The following is an 18890-nucleotide window of genomic DNA, read 5'->3' on the forward strand; positions in this document are numbered from 1 at the left end:
ATAAAAGCTAACACACTGTATGCCTTCTTAACAACCCTATCAACCTGAGTGGCAACCTCCAGGGATCTATGTACATGGACACCGAGATCTCTCTGCTCATCTACATTACCAAGAATCTTAGCATTAGCCCAGCACTCTTTATTCCGGTTGCTCCTTCCAAAGTGAATCACCTCACACTTTTCCACATTAAACTTCATTTGCCACCTCTCATCCTAGCTCTGCAGCTTATCTGTGTCCCTCTGTAACCTGTAACATCCTTCAGCACTATCCACAACTCCACCAGCCTTAGTGTCATCCGCAAATTTACTAACCCATCCTTCTACGCCCTCATCTAGGTGATTTATAAAAATGACAAACAGCAGTGGCTCCAAAACAGATCCTGGGGGTACACCACCAGTAACTGAACCCCAGGATGAACATTTCCCATCAACCACTACTCTCTGTCTTCTTTCAGCTAGCCAATTTCTGATTCAAACCGCTAAATCACCTTCAATCCCATGCATCCATATTTTGTGCAATAGCCAGATGTTTGGATTGAGTGGGATATTGGCTTAAAATAGAACAGCTCACCCAAACTGTGATAGAAAGGAAGATTCAAAGTAAACTGCACATCTGAGGATTTTATTTACAAGCTGCTGAAATCATTGAATCTTAATTCACATTTTAAAAGATATCTTAGCAAACCACTTAAATAAATTTAAGAGTCCAAAAATCACTTGATAAGATCACAGGTAAGTGCATTAAACATTTGTATTCTCAAGTTCTTCTTGTTTAATTTGACTGACTATATGGGCAAGAAATTAGGTTTACAATCTCTACATATGTGTATCGCCATTCCCATGCTATTATGGCAGTTCCAGATGATTTGATGCTCTTTTAACAAACTTAATCTGCACCATGCATACTGAACTGCAGTGCTGATCACAGCTGAATGAATGTGTGGCATGATGGACCCCAACTGGTGCTATTTAATGAATTAAGACACCAACTTGCAAGTGAAGTGTTTTTTACTTCAAACTTAGACACATTTAGTGGAAATTCAGTGGTGTACCTTCTGAAGTATTTTGAACAGGAGTCCTGCTGGGAATTGGTGATCATTGGAGGCTGAGGTTGCATTGCCATGGGTCTGCAACACATTCAGCAAATACATCAAAGGATGCAAAGAAGGAGAAGGAACAAGGCTCTTCACCCACCAAGAGATTTTCAAGAGTACTTTACTTAACTAAGGCTGCTGAGATTGGACAAAGAGGTGTCACATAACTCTGCCATCTCATTCAATCTAATTTGGAGTCTTGAAACAGGAGGTCAACAATGCCAATGGCCTTTAGATCACAGTTGCATTAATTATTTTGGAACTTTCCCAGCAGAAATCACTAACATCTCAAACTCCTGTAAGTACATCATCCATCTGGAAGGTAACCTAGATCATAGGAAGGATGAGTACACCATTTTTCTCCATTACCAAGGCAAGGTAGAACAAAGGGTATATGGCTTTATCAGGGTCATGGGTTCACTGATGGTACAGAGTGCCATAACCTTCATGTACAAGGCTTTGCATGCCTCATTGTCAATGGGGAGAGGCACAGCAACAACTCACAAAACAATGCGTGGTTTACTATTCTGATAATAGCCATTCTGAACAGTTAGCTATTCCAGCATCTTTGGGCTTCTGTGGAGCTTGGCTGCTTGGAGACAAAGACGATCCCATATGATGATGCACCCCTTCCATCACAATAACAACAAGGGCCAAGGCGTCACAAAATTTCATAGGACAGGCAATGGCTATGCTGAAGCAATGCTGTAATGTCTAGACTGGGGTTTGGGGTGGGGCCCTTCAGTACATGCAGGAGGAGGGTGTTCAAGTGTTCTGTTGCGTACTGCACAGCATGGCTATAACGAGAGTGCAACCATTGCCTGCAGGAATGAAGAGGGTCAATTTGAGAGATGGATGAGGAAGAACAGGGAGGATGCACCTCGACTCTTTGCACCAGGTTTTCTGCAATGATCAATTTTACAGTGAAACAACTTCCTTATACTCCTTTGATCCAATATTCCCACCATTACATTCATATTAGATGTCCCATCATATTTTCCCTTGGCTTTGCATTAAATAGTAAAGGACAACTTCAAAAATCTTCTTATTAACATTCTGTTTTGGGATGTCTTAATATTCCTGGACAGTAATACCCGAGTGGCTGCAGAATGGCTGGTAGAAGAGCTGGGTTCCGGAGCTGCATGGTCAATTACTAAAAGTCTTAACAGTGAGGAAATACCCAGTGGTTGACATTGGATAACCACCTGATGAAGGAGCAACGCTCTGAAAGCTAGTGCATCCAATTAAACCTGTTGGACCATAATCTGGTGTTGTGTGATTTTTAACTTTGTATAAGCTCCAAATCATAAACTACTCACGTTTTGTTCTGATCTGTGAACAGATTTAAAATAAAAAAAGCGGAAACTCCCTTAATCTGTCTATGAAAGGACAGCATCACGGAGCACTGATCAAAGCTCCCAATTGCTCTGTCTCTATAGCAACGGTTGGCAGGCAACAAAAACGGAAGTGACGGACTCCCTGCCGGAAACTGGGATCGTCAGTGGACCTGCTTGTTGCCGAGCAACCGACGCTTGGCTGCGCGATCCCGGTCCCAGGAATGGTGGAGGGGGGCTGGGATGGGGGACCTGTAAGAGGGGACCGTCGTTGATAAGGAAACTAAACTGCATCAGGCTGGGGAGAGGAGGAGGAGGACGATGGCCTTGGAGACAGTGCGAGTGGTGGTACGCTGCAGACCCAGCAACAGCCGAGAGAGGGACCTGAACTGTAAGGTGGTAGTGTCCATGGACTCTGCCCGCGGCCAGTGTTTTATTCAGAAACCCGGGGTCCTCGGAGAGCCGCCCAAACAGTTCACTTTCGACGGTGTCTATTACATAGAGAGTACCACGGAGCAACTGTACAACGAGATCGCCTATCCGCTGGTGGAGGTAAAGCAGACGCAACATATCAGAACAGGGCTTGGGAAAGGAGGGGAGGTCGCATCACAGAACAATTTTCACACAGCTTGTTCTACCAAGACACTAACAGTGAACAGGCCAGTGATGCTGTTGCTGGGTCAATACCCTGGAACTCCCTCCCGAACTGCAGAGGAGTGTAACTAAACCCCAAAGTCTACAATCATACAAGTATGCACGTCTCCTCTCTCTCTTCATCCTCATTAGGAATGGGCACTAAATGCTAAGCCAAATTAAATTGAGCAACTGTCTTGGGGGGGTCACTGCAATAAAAATCAAAGACTTTGAAAATTAAATTGATATAATCAAATTCACATATTATTTTGATCATTAGCCATATACTCTAGCCCCTGCATTGCCCTTTGGATTTTGAAGGGCTCAAACATGCTATTTGACTGTGCATACTCCCTCTCCAAGGATAAGTGGGTATGATCATAAACACTCAAGTCACAAGAAAGAATAAAACACATTAATGGACCATTTTAAGGAAATGCAAGCAGGAAGAGAGTGTGTGACCACTAGACAGATAGGCAGGTAATAAGATTATGTATCACTCACTAACTTTTTTGCCCTTGGAAAGCAAAGAGAGTGAACATTTTAAGCCAGTATCTAGAAAGTCCATTAAGGGAGGGAATAATTCTGGGCCTAATAAGAAATTACCCAGACAGGAAGAAGGACTATCAGTAATGGAGCATTTTGGAGATAGTGATCATAACTCAGATTGTAAGCTGAGAGATTTGTTCTCAGACATGATTCACAACCTGAGATACAAATCTTCTCCAAAACTGCAATCATAACTCAGGCTTTGATTGTTAGGAAATAGATAATGATGATCTGGGAATAAAATCTGTAAATTTGGGAGAGGCTAATTTTACTAAGATAAGATATTATTTGGTTCAAGTGAACTGAGAGCTGTGTAAAACTGTGTATGACCAGTTGAGCCATTAAAGGAGGAAATAGTGAGAGTTACAGGGCAAATGTGTCCCCATAAAGGCAAAGTTAAAAGTCACACAACACCAAGTTAAGGTCCAACAGGTTTATTTGGAAGTACAATCCTTTGTCAGGTGGCTAGTGGGGCAGGATCATAGGACACAGAATTTATAGAAAAGGTCAAAGTGTCTTTCAACTGATGCAATGTGTGGAACAAACCGAGTTTGCTGTTAAGTCTTTAATCACTAAGAATTAGGATAGAGGTTTTTATTGATTAATATGTAAATTCCAGAACTTCTTTCAAATCACAGTCCAGAGATAACTTAAGATTTTATTCAAAAAATAGGTGACATCTTAGCTCAGATAATACATTAAAGGTGTGAGGTTAGAGTCTGTCTGTACTCCAAACTTGAGTCTGACTGGTTCTGTTTCCAAAGTAAGAATTTATAAAATGGCACATAAACTGACCATCTTTGGAAAAAAATGCAAATTCACCCCCAAAAATTATATGTGTATGCGCATATGTGTGTGTAGGGGAGAGAGGGAGAGTGCATGTGTGTGCATGTGATCATATGTAAGACTGTGTGTTTATGTGTGTCTCCGTGTAATGTGACATAAACCCAAGATCCCTGTTGAGGCTGTCATCATGTGTACCAAATGTAGCTATTAGCCTCTGCTCGGCGACTCTGCGTTATTGCATATCCCAAAATTCACCTTGAAAGGCGGTCACCTGAACTTCCGAGGCCTTATGTCCTTGACTGCTGAAGTTCTCCAAGCTAGAGGAGTGCAGCATCACGAGGGAGTAACTGAAACAACTACACAGTGATATCAACAAGTTTCATCCTACCATCAGACTTACCATAGACTATTCTTTAAAATCAGTCTCATTCTTGGATACATGCATCTCCATCAAGGATGGGCACACAGTACCTCACTCTATCGCAAACCCATGGTTGCACTTCTCTAGCTTCCACCCTAAACATATTAAAACTGCCATCCCCTAAGGACAAGCCCTACGAATACACAGGATCTGTTCAGATGAGGAGGAAATGTGACGGACACCTGAAGGTTCTGAAGGACGCTCTCATAAAAACAGGATACGATGCTCAACTCATCGATTGCCAGTTCTGATGTGCCACAGCGAGAAACCATAATAACCTCCTCAGGAGATAGACATGGGATATGACCGATAGGGTACCTTTTATTGTCCACTGCTTCCTGGGGGTGGAGAAACTATGCCATGTTCTTCACAGCCTGTAACACATTATCGATGAGAATGAACAGCTTGCCAAGATCTTCCCTATGCCTTCACTTATCTCCTTTAAACAACTACCAAATCTTAAACAGACTATTGTTCACAGCAAACTACCCAGTCTTCAAGACAAGAGCAACCACAACACCATACAACCCTGTCATGGCAAGCACTGCAAGATGTTTCAGAGTATCAACATGGATATCACCATTACACATGGGGACACTATCCAACATGCACGTGGCTGGTACTCATGTGACTCGGCCAAAGTTGTATACCTCATATTCTACAGGCAATTATGCCCCGAGACATGACATATTGGTGAGACCAAGCCAACACTATAACCGCGCAACAATTGCCAGACAGGGATGTTCCGTCCCAGTCGGAGAACACTTCAGCAGTCAAGAACATTTGGCCTCAGATCTTCGGGTGACTGTCCTCCACGGGGGACTTTGGGAAATGCAACAATGCAGAGTCACTGAGAAGAGGTTGATAGCCAAGTTCAGTATCCATGAGGATGGCCTCAACCAGGATCTTGGGTTCATGTCACACTACAGGTGACCCCAATACACTATGCACTCTCTCACACACACTCACACACAAGCACACATGCACACACACACGCACACACACACACTCTTACACATGATCACACTCCCACACTCACACAGACCCTCTCTCATACACGCAGACTCTCTCAGACACGCACAAGCTCCTGCGCACATCCCCTCACAGGCATATACTCCATCACACTCGCGCACAGGTTATATCAAACACGCACACACTCTCACACATACATACACGCACTCAGTCACACACTCACACATATATAAGTCTATGGGGTGAATTTGCATTTTGTTCAAAAAGTACACAATCTGTAGGCAATCAGTCCATCAGAATTTTATAAATTCCTACTTTGGACATAGAACAAGTTTGACTCAATGTTGGAATACAGACAGACTCTAACCTCGCACCTTTAATACATTGTCTGAGCATAGAGGTCACTTTTTTTTAAAATGAAATTTTAAGTTATCTCAGGACTGTAACTTGAAAGAAGTTCTAGGATTTACATATTAATCAATCAAAACCTGCATCCCCATTCTTCATGATTAAAGATTTAACAACAATCTGGGTTTGTTCAATACATTGCATCAATCGTATGAGACTTTGATGTTTTATTATAAATTTTGTGTCCTATGACCCTACCCCACTAGCTACCTGATAAAGGAGCAGCGCTCCAAAGCTTGTATTTACAAATAAACCAGTTGTACTACAACCTGGTGTTGAGTTATTTTTAACTTTGTCCATTCCAGTCTAATACTGGCACATCCAACCCATAAAGACTATAAAGTGGCAGTAAGAACAAAGAACCTGGATATCATGAGTATGTCGATATTGTGGTTTAAGAGGGGAATTTTTTCTGTGATTTTTCTTGAGAGTTTTTGAGGCATAGGTGCTGAGCTGTCTCCTCCAAGCTAATAAAGTCAGCTAGTGAGCCTTGGCATTTTTTAAAAGTTGAAACAATAGAAGCAGCATGAATGGGTGGAGTCAAGCTCTCACTTGAAAGACTGCTAACATTGTCCCATTATTAAAAAGGGAGGAAGAGCCAGATCAGGAAATTACAGGCCAGGACGTTTACCCTGGCAGTATTGGAAATAATTCTGATGAACAGAATATTTATGCACTTTGACAGATGTGGATTAATCAAGGATCGTCAATTTGGATTTGTTATGGGTCATGTTTGACAGGTTTGATCAATTTTTTTTGAGAACATAACCTGGAGTTTCAATGTGGGTAATATATTTGTGATCTGCCGTACTTTTGATAAAGTCTATCACGGCAGACTGGTAAAAAAAAATAGAACCCATGAGATCCATGACAAAGTAATATGTTGGATCCAAAATTAACTGAGGGTCAGGAAGATGGTAACGGTAAGGGCATTTGACACTCAAGCCTGTTTCCTGTGAGGTTCTGCAGGACCCAGTGCTGGGACAATTGCTGTTTATGATTAGACATGATTTTGACATAAATGTAGGAGGTGTGATCAAGAAGTTTGTGGATTACACAAAAGTTGATTGTATGGTAAATAGTAAAGAAGATAGCTTTAAATTGAAGAGAGATATCAAAAGACTGGGCAGGTGAACAGAGGAGTGGCAAATGGAATTCAGTCTGGAAAATTGTGAAATAATGCACTTGACGAAGGCTGACAAGGTAAGGGATTGTTCTGCGGGAGGAAATGGGAAATTACTGTGGATCTGGGGATTTTGCTATGCATATCCACAGATTGCTGAAGGTAGCAGGGCAGATAGATTAGCTGGATAAGATTGCATATGGAGTAATTGTCATTATTAGCCAAGGCATAGAATTGAAGAGCAGGGAGGTTATGCTTGAACTGTATACAATGTTAGGCCACAACTGGAAGGATGTGATTTAAGTGGAGAGGGTGCAGAGGAGGTTTACCAGGATGTTGCCTGGTCTGGATGATCTGAGCCATGTGGAAGATTGGAATAACTGCTATTGTTTTCCTTGGAGAAGCAAAGGTCAGGAGAGGACCTCATAGAGGTATATTGCAGGCCCCCTAACCGAGAAATTGTATCAACTGCAGCCACGCTGAGGTGCCAGAGGATTGGAGGGTGGCTAATGTTGTGCCTTTATTTAAGAAAGAATATAAAGGAGAAGCCTGGAAGCTATGGACCTGTGAAACTGACATTAATGGTGGTTATGATGTTGGAGAAGATTCTGTGAGAGATAGGATTTACTTGCATTTGGAGAGGGAAGGCTGATTAGGGAGATTGAAGTGTGGGAAATCATGTCTCACAAACGCGATTGAATTTTTGAGGATATAACCAAAAAGATTGATGAGGGCAGAACGGTAGATGTTGTCTACATAGACTTTAGTAAAATCTTTGACAAGATTCCATGTAGTAGACTAATTAGTAGAGTTAGATTACATGGGATTCAGGGAGTGCTTACCAGTTGGATACGCACTTGTCTTGATGATAGGAGACAGGGAATGGTGATCAAGTGTTGCTATTTTGGATTGGAGGCCTGTGACCAGCGATGTTCTGCAAGGATCAGTGCTGGTCCACTTTTGTTTGTTATTTACAAATCATTTGGCTATAACCCGACAGTTGTGTTCCTTTGCAACCTCGTGATATAGAAAATCATACGATGGAAAAACGCTATAGAGAATCCCACTGTAGAAGAGCGCTAATAGAAAATCCCTGTACCCATTCAGTAGAAAGTTTGCATTATCCAAACAAAGTCCACAATTCATCAATTGCATTATAGCCACTTCGTGCTGATGAAATGTACATTCTAGCAGAATGACCTGTGTATAAACAATTTGGATGAGAATTTAGGCGGCATGGGTTAATAAGTTTGTAGATGACACCAAAATTGGTGTTATAGTTGAAAGTGAAAAAGGTTATCTCAGATTACAAAGGGATCTTGATCAATTGGGCCAATGGACTGAGGATTGGCAGATGGAGTTCAATTTGGATAAGAAACATTTTGGTAAAACAAACAAGGGCAGGGCCCTGGGTACTGTTGTCGAACAGAGAGACACAGGGATTCAGGTATTTAGTTATTTGAAAGTTGCATCAGAGGTGAACAAGGTGGTGAAGAAGGCAGTTAGATTATTTACCTTCATTGCTCAGACCATTGAGTATAGGAGTTAGGACGTCATGTTGAGGCCGTACAGAACATTGGTGAGGCTCCTTTTGGAGCACTGTGTCCAGTTCTGGTCACCTTGCTATAGGAAGGATATTATTAAGCTGGAAAGGATTCAGAAGAAATGTACTAGGATGCATTGGACTGGAGGGTTTGATTTTTAAGGATAGGCTGGATGGCTGAGATAATTTTTCAGTGGAACATAGGAGATTGAGGGTGACCTTCTTAGAGTCTATAAAATCATGAGGGGCATACATAAGGTGAAAAGCAAAGGTCTTTTCCCTAGAGTTAGGGACTTCAAAACTATGGGGCGTATTTTTAAGGTGAGAGGAGAAGGATTTAAAAGGGACCTGTGGGCAATATTTTCATTCAGAAGGTGATTTATATGTGGAATTAACTACCAGTGAGAGTGGTAGATGCAGATACAGTTACATTTAAAATACATTTTGATAGGTACACGAATAAAAAAGTTTTAGAGGGCTATGGACCAAACACAAGCAAGTGAGACTAGCTTATATTAAGAAACATGGTCAGCATAGAGGAGTTGAACTGAAGGGTCTGTTTCCATGGTATGTGACTTTATGACTCAGTATATATCATGACAGTGAATGTTAGACAATAGACAATAGGTGCAGGAGTAGGCCATTCTGCCCTTCGAGCCTGCACCACCATTCAATATGATCATGGCTGATCATCCTTAATCAGTATCCTGTTCCTGCCTTATCTCCATAACCCTTGATTCCACAATTCTTGAGAGCTCTATCCAATTCTTTCTTAAATGAATCCAGAGACTGGGCCTCCACTGCCCTCTGGGGCAGAGCATTCCACACAGCCACCACTCTCTGGGTGAAGAAGTTTCTCCTCATCTCGGTTCTAAATGGTCTACCCCGTATTTTTAAGCTGTGTCCTCTGGTTCGGCATTCACCCATCAGTGGAAACATGTTTCCTGCCTCCAGAATGTCCAATCCTTTAATAATCTTATATGTCTCAATCAGATCACCACTCAGTCTTCTAAACTCAAGGGTATACAAGCCCAGTCGCTCCAGTCTTTCAGTGTAAGGTAATCCCGCCATTCCAGGAATTGACCTCGTGAACCTACGCTGCACTCGCTCAATAGTCAGAATGTCTTTCCTCAAATTTGGAGACCAGAACTGCACACAGTATTCCAGGTGTGGTCTGACCAGGGCCCTGAACAGCTGCAGAAGAACCTCTTTGCTCCTATACTCAATTCCTCTTGTTATGAAGGCCAGCATGCTATTAGCCTTCTTCACTACCTGCTGTACCTGCATGCTTACCTTCATTGACTGGTGTACAAGAACACCCAGATCTCTCTGTACTGCCCCTTTACCTAAATTGATTCCATTTAGGTAGTAACCTGCCTTCCTGTTCTTGCCACCAAAGTGGATAACCATGCATTTATCCACATTAAACTGCATCTGCCAGCAATTGACCACTCACCTAACTTGTCCAGGTCACCCGGTAATCTCTTAACATCCTCCTCACATTTCACCCTGCCACCCAGCTTTGTATCATCAGCAAATTTGCTAATGTTATTACTAATACCATCTTCTATATCATTAACATATATTGTAAAAAGCTGCAGTCCCAGTACCGATTCCTGTGGTACCCCACTGGTCACTGCCTGCCATTCCGAAATGGAGCCGTTTATCACTACTGTTTGTTTCCTATCAGCCAACCAACTTTCAATCCAAGTTAGTACTTTGCCCCCAGTACCATGCGCCCTAATTTTGCTCACTAACTTCCTATGTGGGACTATATCAAAAGCTTTCTGGAAGTCCAGGTACACTACATCTACTGGATCTCCTTCGTCCATCTTCAGAGTTACATCCTCAAAAAATTCCAGAAGATTAGTCAAGCATGGTTTCCCCTTCATAAATCCATGCTGACTCTGACCTATCCTGTTACTACTATCCAGATGTGTCGTAATTTCATCCTTTATAAATGACTCCAGCATCTTTCCCACCACTGAGGTCAGACTAACTGGTCTATAATTTCCTGCTTTCTCTCTCCCACCTTTCTTAAAAAGTGGTACAACATTAGCCACCCTCCACTCCACAGGAACTGATCCTGAATCCATCGAACTCTGGAAAATAACCACCAACGCATCCACGATTTCTCGAGCCACCTCCTTTGGTACCCTGGGATGTAGACCATCAGGCCCCGGGGACTTATCAACCTTTAGACCTAACAGTCTCTCCAACACCAATTCCTGGCAAATATAAATTCCCTTAAGTTCAGGTCCTTCAGCCACTGTTACCTCAGGGAGATTGCTTGTGTCTTCCCCAGTGAACACAAATCTGAAGTAACAATTCAATTCTTCTGCCACTTCTTTGTTCCCCGTAATATATTCCCCTGTTTCTGTCTTCAAGGGCCCAATTTTAGTCTTAACCATTTTTTTGCCTTTCACATACCTAAAAAAACTTTTACTATTCTCCTTAATATTATTGGCCAGTTTACCTTCGTAACTCATTTTTTCTCTGCGTATTTCCTTCTTAGAAGTCCTCTGTTGCTCTTTAAAAGCTTCCCAGTCCTCCGTTTTCCCAATTATCTTTGCTATGTTGTACTTTTTCTCTTTTAACTTTATATGTTTCTTAACTTCCCTCGTCAGCCACGGCCACCCATGCCTCCTCCTAGGATCTTTCTTCTTTTTTGGAATGAATTGATCCTGCAACTTCTGCATTATACACAGAAATATCCGCCATTGTTCCTCCACTGTCATCCCTGCTAAGGTATTGCACCATTGAACTTTGGCCAGCTCCTCCCTCATAGCTCCATAGTTCCCTTTATTCAACAGAAATATTGTCACTTCCAATTGTACCCTCTCCCTCTCAAATTGCAGATTGAAGCTTATTGCATTATGGTCACTACTTCCCAATGTCTCCTTCACTTTGAGGTCCCTGACCAATTCTGGTTCGTTGCACAATACCAGATCCAGAATTGCCTTCTCCCTGGTCGGCTCCAGCACCAGCTGTTCTAAGAATCCATCTCTGAGGCACTCCACAAAGTCTCTTTCTTGAGGTCCAGTACCATCCTGATTCTCCCAGTCTACCTGCATGTTGAAATCCCCCATAACAACTGTAATAACATCTTTGCAACAGGCCAATTTCAGCACCTGATTTAACTTACATCCGACATCCAGACTACTTGTTGGGGGCCTGTAGATAACTCCCAAGAGGGTCTTTTTACCCTTAGTATTTCTCAGCTCTATCCACACTGATTCTACATCCCCTGATTCTAGGTCCCCCCGCGCAAGGGATGAATATCATCCCTTACCAACATGGCCACCCCACCCCCTCTGCCTGTCAGTCTGTCCTTACGATAGCACGTGCAGCCTTGAATATTCGTTTCCCAGGCCCTGTCCACTTGAAGCCACGTCTCAGTTATCTCCACAATATCGCATCTGCCAATTTCCAAAAGTGCCTCAAGCTCATCCATCTTATTTCTAATGCTTCGTGCATTCATGTACAGTATTTTTAATTTGTTACTGCCCTCACCCTTCCCATCAACTCCTATTTCACACAACCTTACAGCATGATTCCTTTCTGAGTTTTCTGCCTCATTAATACAGTTGTCTTTCTTGACTTCCCCTGTTCTAACTTTCCCTCCAATTTCCTTCTTAAACATCCAGTTTGTCCCCCCACCGCTACTTCGTTTAAATGTAGCTGTGTTGCAATAGCAAACCTGCCTGCCAGAATGCTGGTCCCTCACCATCTCTCTTGTAGAATTTATGCTTACCACAAAACATACCCCAGTGATCCAAGAATTTAAATCCTTGCTTCCTGCACCAGTTCCCCAGCCACACATTCAAATCCATTATCTCCCTGTTTCTGGCCTCAACAGCCCGAGGAACTGGAAGCAAACTGGAGATAACCACCTTGGACGTCCTGCTTTTCAGCCTTCTTCCTAGTTCTCCGAAGTCCTGCTGTTCCTCCTCTTCTTCCTGACATCATTTGTGCCGACATGTACCACCACCTCTGGCTCTTCACCTTCGTTCTTGAGGATTTCCTGCATTCGGTCTGTGATGTCTTTAACCCTGGCACCAGGAAGGCAACACACCATCCTTAAGTCCCGTCTGCTGCCACAAAATCCCCGGTCAGTTCCTCTCACCATGGAGTCTCATTATGTTGACAGCTATTTGAACCTCCTTCTGAAAGGGTTCATTGGCTAGTGATCAAGTAAAATATCTTTGGATGATGTTTGCTCCTCAGTACCATTGACAACATGGCAATTTGTAATTCCACACCACATGCTAGAGGGGATATTTAGCATCACTCTGGCTGCTTGCCTCTTTTTCAGCAAACAATGTCATATAGTATGACTGTTAGCTGCTGCAATTAACTAAATAAATATTAAAATACTTTCCTTTAGGAAGCCAGCCAACTCCTTCGGAAACAAAATTGCATTTCGTGATTATTAACAATTTCCTTAAAAGTTATTTTATTTAGAACTTCCCATATTTGTAGAATTATCGTAACAGGATTCTGAAACATCTGAGGACCGGAAGCCATACTAATACAAACTGATGAAAATGTATTAACTATTTTCACAACTTACAGAGACATGATTCAGTAGGATTACTTTAGAACATTCTTCCACTAAATTCTGGTTCCACTGATCTTACAGCAGTGATGATGCACTCTTAGCTACTGGCATAACAGCAGTGAATCCCTTATACTACAGTTTCCTACAAAGTCTTTCTTTCTGCTCTTTCACTATTTACATTTTTATCCAATTGCTCCCCACACCACCAAAGTCTTTTTGCCAAACTTCTTGGCTTGTTTTGAGGAAGTGAGAATTGTGTACTCCGTTATTTTCTCACAGGAATACAGATACAATGCCAGTGTCCGGATATGACACTGAAGGCAAAAGCAGTGAAGACTAATCAAGGAAGAACTGATTCAAAAGACAAAATTTTAGGACTTGAACAATCAAATTCCCGTATAGGTGAAAACATCAAGCTGAAATCATCTTCTGCTTCATACAACGGATTAAAAGACTGAAGCACTTCTAGCCCCCATGAAAAATATCCCAAACAAATCATGTCAATGAAAAGAAGGGTGAAAATGATTTTGAATACTATTCCAAGTTGAGGAAATGATGATTTCCCTGATACTAATTGAATAAATAATGGTGCTACTACTTCCACAGTCTCAACCTTGATGCTGCTTCTTTTTGGTCAATGATACCTCAGAAATTCTAGCAGAAATTAGGATTTCACCAGTTTCAACAATAAAATAAACTTTAAGTTTTGAGGAAATTAATTACTTTTCCTACACAGGATTGGCATCTAGAAGAACTTGCTCTGTAGTAATAATCAGTGCCCCAAATCTTGCTGAAAGTTCAACACTAGCATCAGCCACACTTGTGATCAGATGGAAACTAGTTTAAGTACTTCAATTACTTGCTCTAAGGCTAATGTACTTCATTGATGCTCTTTTAACCTGGTTTAGTATTTATACACTCCTCCTCTTCAGTATGTTAATTTTCTTCTGTTGCTCCATTTTTACTGTGTGAATTTCTCTCAGTTGTCTGTGTATGTTCCAGAAAAACCTGCAGTGAAGTAGAGCGTTGATTTTCTGCAGAAATCATTTCACCCCTTTTTTTATTGCTTAAGCAAATCTTCAGTCATTTGCCTGAAAATCCACCTAATTTAGTTGAGAATATATGTGATCCAGAAGGCTTTGATTTGTCCAGCTGCCTCATGAAGCAGCACAATGCCACACAGTGGTGTAGATAAGCTATTTGCAGCAATATCCTCTGAATCACTTATTTTTCTAGTTGCAAGATAAGTGAACATAAGGTGACTGAACATGACGGAAATTTTCAGCTGATCAGAGAGTGCAAAACATGGATTTATAAAATATAGATCATGCTTAACGGACTCAGTTGCATTTTTGAAGAAGTGTTTAAAATAATGTAAAGGAAATGTCTGCAAATTATTTATATGGATATCCAGTAGCCATTTGATAGTCTGTTGGTTAACGTTGAAGCTCATGGAACTAAGGGCAAGTTGTTGACCTGTTTAAGAAATTGGCTGACTAGCAGGAGCTGCATAGTTAGCTCAATAAGAAGGAACAAATGGCAGGATGTGAGTAGTGATATCCTGGGAGAGGGGAGGAGAAAGATTGACAGAGAAGATGGGGTGAAGTCAGCAATCCGGAACAATCTCCCATCAGACATTGTGTTTAAGAGTGTTGAAACACATGAAGGAATTATTTATAATTAAGTGCCCCAATATCTTTTTTGTTTGTTGGCATCTAGAGGCAGACCGTTCGGTCCAACTTGTCCATGCTAACCAGATATCCTAACCTAATCTTGTCCCAGTTGCTAGCATTTGGTCCATGTCACTCTAAACCCTTCTTATTCATATACCCGTCCAGATGCCTTTTAAAGAAAAAAAGATTTTTCTCACCTTAATTTGCCTCTATTCCTGTAACACAAAACACTGAAAATATCATGTAAAAAGGTTACCACATTTTTCAGGAAACCAGCACGAATGCACTGTTACCTCTCAAATTATTTTACCACTTCTCAAGTTATTTATCCACTTTATTGTTCTGCTCCTACATTCCAACAAGGGGTACAGTTCATAATAGCACTTATTTTTAAAGTACTTTGAGAAGTCTGGTGATTGTGAAAGTTGCAATATAAGTGCAAGTTTTTCTTGCCTATCCATAATTTAAAGAAAATGTTCCCTGCCTTTCTTTAGCAGCAACATGATAGACCTGCCAGTCAATTGCTAGTTAGAAGAAGAGGTTTACTTCCAATAATCTTTAACTCCTCTGTGTCTTCAAATCATTATTGGCAAAACTGAAACTACGTATTTTACTCCCAGTAGAAACTCTAAAGACTATTTTTAATTCCATTCCCATCTAGCTGCTCATTCAAATTTAGATTTAAATGACTTTTTAACATAGAAATAATCATCCTATGGTGTCAGAAAGGTACCCATGTTAGGGAGACATTAAAGAAAGGAAAGAAGTTGATTTTAAGAAAACTGGAAGGGATGTGAAAAGGCAATATTTTTAAAATAAAGTTTAGAATTGTTTTGAATATACTGTATAACATATATAAATTTAAAAATCTTCTTTGTTCCATATTGTAGCTGATCTAGATACCATTTAATGCCTTCATATCTATAATTTTAAATTATGAGCAACTCCATTCTTTTCTAGGGTGTCACTGAAGGCTACAATGGAACAATATTTGCCTATGGACAAACAGGAAGCGGGAAGTCATTCACCATGCAAGGCATTTCTCATCCAACTTCGCAACGAGGAGTTATTCCCAGGGCTTTTGAACATATATTTGAGAGTATCCAGGTAGTTCAGTTACAGCTCAGAGTTTATAAATTAGGATTCTTGTGGTTAATTATTAAATTATTGTGGTGCTGAATGCTGTAAAAGAGTCTGTGATACAATGCAATTTGTCATATATTCTTATTTTTCCAGTAATAGCTTTAGGTTTGTAGAGTTTATCTTATATGCCAGTGTTTCAAAGGTGAATAAAATGAATTCCATTCTGCTTTAATATCAAAATATTTAGTGATGGACACATGCTTCAAGAGAATTAGTAATAGCAGTATCGGATGGACTTCAATAAGTCCTGAATAAGGCAAGACACAAATATACATTTGTGATTCACCATAGTGAATCGATAATATGCTCTCATTAATATCCAGTGATGAGGCAATTATTCCCAGGGAAGTAATTAAAACTGGATGGCAAATAACTTGTGCTGCCCTGGAGGTAAAATTAAGGCAGGATTAGGAGTTGCTGCTTGCTTTTATATCCTTGTGAGAGACAGTAAAGAACAATGACTTCAAAAAATACATTTTATGCTACTGGTTATAATTGTTTTTTTTTGTCTTCCTCTTTATACAGTATCAGCATTCTTAGGTATTTGTAAATGAAATAATCAACTCGTATTCAACATCATTACTTTTAGATTTGATATCATTCAGTGCTTTGATTACTTTGCAGCAAAATGTAAGCAGTTTAAGTGGTTTCACTGCCACTGTGTGTTCACCCACAGTGTACAGAAAATACAAAGTTCCTGGTGAGGGCTTCATATTTGGAAATTTACAATGAAGAGATCCGAGACCTTCTGGGCAAAGACACTAAACAGAAGCTGGAGGTAAAGTCAAAATTTACATGAGTATTGTCTCAAGATACATTGACTTAAATTATTAGAAATCTTTTGTGTGACAAATGTCTATATTAAACTTGTGTTTATTTGAGTTGTAAGAATCTACCTTGCTGGATGAAAAATCTGGAGTTCCTTTATTTGCAACACTTTGGGTGTATATCTACACCAGATGTACAGCAGTAGTTCAAGCTTACCACCACTTTCTCAAAGGCAGTTAGGGACGAATAACAAGTGTTGGCCATCTCAGTGATTTTCGCATCCTATGTACAAATGAAAAATAATTACAAAAAGTTCCAGGCTGTAGTTTAACTTTTCTTGAGTAGCCAGGCTTGCTAATTTAGACATCAAATATTGTAACAAAAACAAAAATTGTGAAAGGAGCTCATCAAATAAAAATATTCTGGATGTTAGTAATGTACTGCAACTCCTGTGGTCTGTATCAGTCATCAATTGCAAGTCTCATTTTAGTTTCTTTTGAGTACCAAATAAATAAAAATAATAATTAACTAATGAAGCACACTTTCAAGGAGAAAAGTCTCTCTTTATATGTACTTAAACGACTTAATTAATCAATGCTCTCTAACTTTTTATTATTAGTTTTAATATAATTACCACACCATTAACAACAATCAAGTCTGAGGACGACATGTGATTCAATGAGAATATATGAAAAGACACCTGGAGCATTACCTAGAACCCCTAAAAATAAGGTGCCAACCTGATGAAGCTGGAACACAGGATTATGTGCACCCTGTATATTAAACAGAGAAACAGCATGTTACAGAGCAATCCTAATAATGAAAGCTCGGAAATCCTGAAGCATACAAATGTAAATGATGGTGCATAATTAATAATGGAAGGAGGAAACTCCATGAGTTTCAATCTGAATGATGGGGAAACCTAGCATATGAGCATGAAGGACAAGACTGAAGCATTTGCAATCATTTTCATCCAGAAGTGTTGATCTCTCCTGGGCTTTTCCCATTGTTTCAGCATCACAGAAGCTAGTCTTCAGCTACCTTAATTCATTCCATGGGATACACAGATACAGCTGATTCCCCCTGGATGCAACAAAGGTGACAAACTCTGACAATATCCTGGCTACAATGCCACAGATGTAAGTATCAGATGCCTACGCACCTGCAGCGATGACACAGCCTGTGGAGGAATTCTCCAGTCACCCTGAAACCCTGAGAACAGGACTTTCTTGATTGAAATAACATCATTTTATAGCTGAGTACCTACAGCCATAGGTCACACTAGGATAGGCTTAAGAATGACACATAGAGTCAGGAGAAGCACAGAAAGAATGATTTGTTGTAAATACCAATGTTTAGATGAGCCTGAGTTATAGTGAGAGTTTGGCCACGATAGGACTGTATTCCTTGGAACATGGGAGAATGAGGGGTGACCTTGTTGAAGTGTATAAATTCATGAGGGGCATAGATAGGATGAGTGCATATAGTCTTTTTTTCCCCAGGGATGGAGAATTGATAACTAGAGGGCATGAGTTTAAAGTGAGAGGGGAAAAATTTAAGAAGAACCTGAGGGGCAACTTCTTCATGCAGAGAGTGGTACATATATGGGAAGAGCTGCCAGAGAAAATGGTTAGGGCAGGTACAGTAGCAACATTTAAAAAACACTGGGTGGGAAGGATTTAGAGGGATATGGATCAAATGTATATAATTGGAACTCTGAATGGGCACCATGGTCAGCATTGACCAGTTTAGGCCAAAGGACTGTTTCCATGCTTTGTTATTCTATGAGTCTATGTAAAAATGAATTACTTTAGATATTTATGTACACAGTAGAAATGAAGACTTCAGAAGCATACCTTGTCATATTTTAATTTTGTTCTTGA

At 40.6% G+C, this 18890-nt stretch overlaps 1 protein-coding gene across 1 annotated transcript in view; it reads left to right on the forward strand.

Annotated features, from left to right (window-relative positions):
- The first annotated feature begins 2665 nt into the window (after positions 1-2665).
- Positions 2666-18890, forward strand: part of kif17 (kinesin family member 17) — an 85023-nt gene continuing 68798 nt past the window's right edge. The window contains exons 1-3 of the mRNA XM_060851912.1: positions 2666-2979; positions 16057-16203; positions 16916-17017. Coding sequence (XP_060707895.1) covers positions 2749-2979; positions 16057-16203; positions 16916-17017 — 480 coding nt within the window. The 5' untranslated portion in view covers positions 2666-2748. The remainder of the gene's footprint in view (positions 2980-16056; positions 16204-16915; positions 17018-18890) is intronic.

This window comes from Hemiscyllium ocellatum, chromosome 37 (assembly GCF_020745735.1).
Source record: "Hemiscyllium ocellatum isolate sHemOce1 chromosome 37, sHemOce1.pat.X.cur, whole genome shotgun sequence".
NCBI classification, from domain to species: Eukaryota; Metazoa; Chordata; class Chondrichthyes; order Orectolobiformes; family Hemiscylliidae; genus Hemiscyllium; species Hemiscyllium ocellatum.